The sequence below is a fragment of the Nerophis lumbriciformis genome, linkage group LG01, assembly GCF_033978685.3.
Source record: "Nerophis lumbriciformis linkage group LG01, RoL_Nlum_v2.1, whole genome shotgun sequence".
Lineage (NCBI taxonomy): Eukaryota > Metazoa > Chordata > Actinopteri > Syngnathiformes > Syngnathidae > Nerophis > Nerophis lumbriciformis.
Genome location: NC_084548.2, coordinates 33,308,974 through 33,315,017, shown reverse-complemented (window position 1 = coordinate 33,315,017; position 6,044 = coordinate 33,308,974). Strand labels below are relative to the sequence as shown.

General features: G+C 44.4%; 1 protein-coding gene across 2 annotated transcripts; it reads left to right on the top strand.

Annotated features, from left to right (window-relative positions):
- The first annotated feature begins 1,143 nt into the window (after positions 1 to 1,143).
- On the top strand, positions 1,144 to 5,745 carry LOC133619024 (potassium voltage-gated channel subfamily A member 3). Of its 2 annotated transcripts, none has more exons than XM_061979891.2 (3): positions 1,144 to 3,685; positions 5,355 to 5,414; positions 5,500 to 5,745. In XM_061979891.2, the coding sequence occupies exon 1, from the start codon at positions 1,249 to 1,251 to the stop codon at positions 2,824 to 2,826; it is 1,578 nt and encodes a 525-aa protein (XP_061835875.1). In that variant the 5' UTR covers positions 1,144 to 1,248; the 3' UTR covers positions 2,827 to 3,685; positions 5,355 to 5,414; positions 5,500 to 5,745. The 2 variants fall into 2 exon arrangements, with proteins under 2 accessions (XP_061835875.1, XP_061835883.1); XM_061979899.2 differs by having other exon boundaries at positions 5,355 to 5,418.
- Positions 5,746 to 6,044: the final 299 nt, after the last annotated feature.

Genomic DNA, 6,044 nt, shown 5'->3' with positions numbered 1-6,044 from the left:
GGGCGGGTCTGAGTATTGCCCAATTTTACTCAGTGCTTTATTGTGTGACTTTTTGCTGTTTTTCAGCCTCATATATTCTGGGTTTGTTTGTCTCTTTTTTTTAGCAACATTTCTAAAAAAAATATGAAAGTTAGAAATTGAATAAGTAACAAGTTATTAGATTTTGGAAGTGGTCTTGATTGCCGTCTGCATGGATTCATTATTTTTCTTAAATGATTATTTACTCTTCGGAGCTTTTCTATTTTATTCAATATGAATATTTGAGATTGTAATGGTTGCGTTAATTAAAATATGTACGTTGAAAATATCGTACTGTGAGTTTTGTAATAATTACATTATTCTTTTTTGCCATGGAAAGTGGGAAGTATTAAGAATTGTTAAAAAAATAATAATCCTGACAGGAAAGATTAAATAAACTCTGCTTCTTCTTACTCCTTTTCGGACATGTTGTGAAACTGTAACTGTAAATAAACACGTTTGAAACACCATTATGTTGTTAATTTCATTGTATTACTTACTTTAGTTACGCATTGTTGTTGTTGTTTTGGGTTTCGTTGTATTCTTTTTTTAACATGTCCGAAGTAAATATTTACAATAGAATACAATGGGGGTCCTTTTTTTCTGCCCCCAGGATGTCTGTGAACGCGCCTGCTCACAATTAAGCTACCTACTTGTTGGATCCCTTTGGGTTACTCATACAGAACAAGTGTTTACAAGTGGCAGTGGACAACAGGTGGAGGAAGCAAGAAGTGAAAGAAAACAAAGCACGAATAAAACATGGCAGTTTCTTCCTAATTAACAGGCATCATTCCGTGCAGCTATTTTCCAGCTTCCTCTTCACTCCACCCGTCATCATCTAATACCGCCGAGGAGTGATGAATATAGCCCGGCTGTCCTGTCTGTGAGCAACGACCTGATTTAAAAGAGAGATTGATGGGCTAACAGGGAGGCGCCCCACAAAAGGCTGCCAGGTGAATGACAGCCGACTCTTGCTTTCACGGTGCGTCTTTGCGCGCTGCTATTGGCGGAGGACGCGAACATGCACGCCGGAGCGCCATGCTGTGGGAGGAGGGAAGCTTGTTTATATACCCCACGTCTTCCGCGGTGGGCGGGTACAGCAACAGCGCAGGGGAGTGAGAGAGGAGGAGGACACGCAGACGATATTAGACTGAGGCAGCGGCGGCTGTGGTGGAGCGGGGTCCTCCGAGGGGGCGAGGCGGCCGCCCCTGAAAGCCTCGTGAGCCGCGCATGGACGACCACCTGCGCCTCCTGCAATCCCCCCCGCCGAGCGTGACCAAAACCCGGGGTGACAACCTGGTGAACCACGGATACACGGAGACAGAGGCTGACGTCATGACGGTGGTGGCGTGTGACAACATGCTGGAGGAGTCGGCCGCGCTCCCCGGCCACCTTTCTCTTGACCGATACGAACCGGACCACGAGTGCTGCGAGAGGGTGGTCATCAACATCTCAGGGCTGCGCTTCGAGACGCAGCTCAAGACTCTTTCGCAGTTCCCGGAGACCCTGCTGGGGGACCCCAAGAAAAGGATGAGGTACTTTGACCCCCTCCGAAACGAGTACTTCTTTGACCGGAACCGACCGAGCTTTGACGCCATTCTGTACTACTACCAGTCAGGAGGGCGCATCAGGAGACCCGTCAACGTCCCCATCGATATCTTCTCTGAGGAGATACGCTTCTATGAGCTGGGCGAGGAAGCTATGGAGAAGTTTCGGGAGGATGAGGGCTTCATCAAGGAGGAAGAGCGCCCCTTGCCAGACAATGAGTTCCAGAGACAGGTGTGGCTGCTTTTTGAGTACCCGGAGAGCTCGGGACCAGCTCGGGGCATCGCCATCGTCTCCGTCTTGGTCATCCTTATCTCCATCGTCATCTTCTGCTTGGAGACGCTTCCTGAGTTCCGGGATGAGAACCGAGATCCTATCGCTATCGCGCCTGGTATCAACGGAACCTTCCCCTATTTCATCAGCCCCTTCTCTGACCCCTTCTTCGTGGTGGAAACTTTGTGCATCATCTGGTTCTCCTTTGAGCTGCTGGTGCGCTTCTTCGCCTGCCCGAGCAAAGCCACGTTTTCCAAGAACATCATGAACATTATCGACATCGTAGCCATCATTCCTTACTTCATCACTTTGGGCACCGAGCTGGCGGAGAGACAAGGGAACGGGCAGCAGGCCATGTCCTTGGCCATCCTGCGCGTCATCCGCCTTGTGCGAGTCTTTCGCATCTTCAAACTCTCGCGTCATTCCAAAGGCTTGCAGATTTTGGGTCAGACCCTCAAGGCCAGCATGCGCGAACTGGGCCTGCTCATCTTCTTCCTCTTCATCGGCGTCATCCTCTTCTCCAGTGCCGTCTACTTCGCAGAGGCAGACGACCCGGACTCGGGCTTCAACAGCATCCCGGACGCCTTCTGGTGGGCCGTGGTCACCATGACAACAGTGGGATACGGGGACATGCACCCGGTCACCATCGGGGGCAAAATCGTGGGCTCTCTGTGTGCTATCGCTGGCGTGCTCACCATCGCTTTGCCTGTTCCCGTCATCGTCTCCAACTTCAACTACTTCTACCACCGGGAGACCGAGGGCGAGGAGCAGGCTCAGTACCTCCACGTGGGCAGTTGCCAGCCTCTGGCGGAGCCCGAGGAGCTGAGGAAGACACGCTCGTCTTCGTCGCTCAGCAAGAGCGAGTACATGGTGATTGAGGAGCATGGCATCAACAGCGCTTTCAAGCAGCAGCCAAACTTCTCCAGCAGCACGCAGAACAACTCACAGAACTGTGTCAACATCAACAAAAAGATCTTCACAGACGTGTAGACGGCCAGGTGTCACGGACCTCTTTGTGACGGACCAAAACAAGGAAAGAAAGCTCTCGTCCATTCAAATTCACAGAATTAGAAGCAATCTCTGCTGCAACAGAAGGGGTGCACTGTAGCAGGTGTGTTGTCACAACAGGTAGTTAGATAGGGATGCTTTACAACTGTGAAGACTCCTAAATGTATGAACATGAGTAGTGATCCGTCAGTTGTAGCCAATGTGTACAATTTCCATGTACAATATCGGTGTGCTCAATGTGTCTTTAAACACGTAATGTCTGAAAAGAAGTCAGCCTGTATTATATCAACTAGACCGTTCTGTGCTTTTGTGCGTTCAAGTCCAGTCCAAAGTGTGTTGAAAATCAACCTCCCCTCCGTGTATAGCCTAGAAGCTTTGGAGAAAAACATCCCAACTGTGTCTCATCTTCCACTCAAGACACGCGTGAGGAGCAGACCGAGCTCTTCCATGCACACACACAGCCTCAAAGATGGAGCGATCCTCTCTTTGGATGTCTCAAATATAGCCCGCTGTGATGCAATCTCCATGGTGACGCTCGTTTCCTTGGTAACCCCCGACCACCGTTGCCATGGCGCCCCTGTTTCCACAGAAACCTTCTCCCCAGATAAGAAGCTACATCGGAACTCATAGCGTCTAAAGAGCAAAACATCTTCAAGGATCGGAGAGTCAGCTCATGCAAATTGAATGTGACGATCCAAATGCCTGCCAGGAAGCAGCCTTGACCCCAGAGGACAAAGGAAAAGGCAGCCTTTCAGCGTATCCTGAATGTTGTGTCTGGCTGTCCTGTGTGCACTTCTACCGGCGCCCAGCAGGGGCTGCTCTTCTCCCACCAATGGCCCTGGTAAGTCCTCAACATTCCTTTCACGTTTCTCCCATTGACAAGTTTTTGTATCCCTTTCACAGTGAAAAAAAATGTACATTTACACACATGTTTACAACCCTGTTTGTTTTCAATTCCAATCTAGAAAATGACAAAAACAGATGTCTAAAATGGAATAATCGTGGATCCTAGGTGGTTAATGTTTTTAAAAGGGGGCGTGTTGGGCTCATTTAATGTTTTTCACCTTGAGTTGACTTTGTGGACGAGCAACATAGCCCGCCTTGACCATCTCCTCACTGCCCCCTGGTGGTCGTCATCGTCTGCCAGCAGAACAGGTGGCTCATGTCTCCTTTGTGACCGAGACGTCACATGTCCTTGAGACATTCAGATGCAGCGAGTGAGCTCTGTTCACTGCCCTAACATGGCGACTACATGGTGTATAACCCTTTGTGGGAATAACACATTTTTTGTCAAACAACGTAGTGCATTATGCATCCTTATTGCACATCTTTACAATAGCAAACATGTCGTTTGTCTAATGTGAGGCTGTTCTTGTTATTGCAGTTTACTCCAACTGAAAAGGAACCATAAGCATGTAAAATATGGCGTCAGACAACATTGTTTTTATGCTCATATATAATATGATTCAGCAGTGTTCAAAGTGTGAGGTCGTCCTCAACTGGGAGGCGTACTGTAGCAGCTTGAAAAAACAAAACAAAAACATTCAAAGATAACTTTTTTGTGTCTTAGTTTAGAGCATAAACAGAGGCTGCATTTCAAATTGAGTACTTCAATCAGTACATTTAAGTATGGTTCATACCTATAGGTGTGCGTATGGGCCCCGTTTTGCCAGAAGAAGCACTTCTAAAATTGTTTACAATAAATGTATTCCTAGCTGCTTCCTGCATTGTCACTGAAAATAAGATAATGGCAGACTGTCCCATACAGTTACACTGGCTTCTTTGGCGCAAAGGTTCAGTGCTTGTCTTGCAAGGCAGATCAAGGTACTGGGGTTGAAGCCCGGTTGAAGTACACACAAACACGCGCACACACACGCACACACACACACACACATGAATAAAACAATAGATTTAAATAAATACAACTTTGTTCTAAACTATATACATGTTTTTGTGTTTAGGTTTGAAAACGCAGGAAAATAGATTATCATACAATTATGAATGTGACAGTGATCGTTTATACTGTATCTGTGAAACATGTTTTCATTTAATGTTATTCATATTGAACATGACTTTATAGAGGTCAAATATATATTATCCTTTTGTGTTCATGAATTGACTCGTGTGAAGAGAGAGAAATTGAGTAGGCTATTTTAGTTGTTAATATGTACTGTAATATGTATCCTATAATTATAGACCAACTAGTCTTGCATAAGGTCATTACGTATGATATTGTTAATAAAGAGTCAGATTATAAAATCTGAGTGATATGGTAGGACTTCTGCTTCTTTCTGCTCCATTCGGGACACACACCATGATAATTGTTTTAAAAATGTCTTTCAATATTACTGTTGTTTTTTTTTCAGATTATATTGTATTAGAGACACTCTTTTGTTTGAATTATGTAGATAGAGAATATTTTTGGTTTGTTGAGTTTAAAATAAATTCATGAAATGAAAATAACATAACTACTGATATAACCACTGACAACATTGTCTTCCCTCTCATAGGTGGGGGTTGTCCAGGGTTGCCTGGAACTCTTGCCGTTCTCCTGTAAAACTGTCTCTGGTGTAGGTAACAGTTCAAAAGCATTCTGACTCACACCCAGAAAATTACTGATGAATATTTTATTGTAATTCTCTTTTGTCTCTGCAGGAGGACAGTGACAGTATTTCTGTGGATCGAATGGGGTAAACGTTAGGATTGACAAAGAATTCCCCTTGGGATCAAAATTCCTAGTGCCTATAGCAGCTTTCCCTCTGCCAGTCCATCAGCTCTCAGACCAAGAAGAAAAATGCAAACAATGCAAACGTAAACAAGTATACAGTACATATATATCTAATACATTACATATATATATATATATATATATATATATATATATATATATATATATATATATATATATATATATATATATATATATATATATATACAAACCCCATTTCCATATGAGTTGGGAAATTGTGTTAGATGTAAATATAAACGGAATACAATGATTTGCAAATCCTTTTAGAACCCATATTCAATTGAATGCACTACACTGACAAGATATTTGATGTTCAAACTCATAAACTTTATTTTTTTTTGCAAATAATAATTAACTTAGAATTTCATGGCTGCAACACGTGCCAAAGTAGTTGGGAAAGGGCATGTTCACCACTGTGTTACATGGCCTTTCCTTTTAACAAAACTCAGTA

What these genes read in the sequence shown, in the direction of transcription:
- LOC133619024 (XM_061979891.2), top strand. Translation starts at nt 1,249, where the DNA reads ATGGACGACCACCTGCGCCTCCTGCAATCCCCCCCGCCGAGCGTGACC.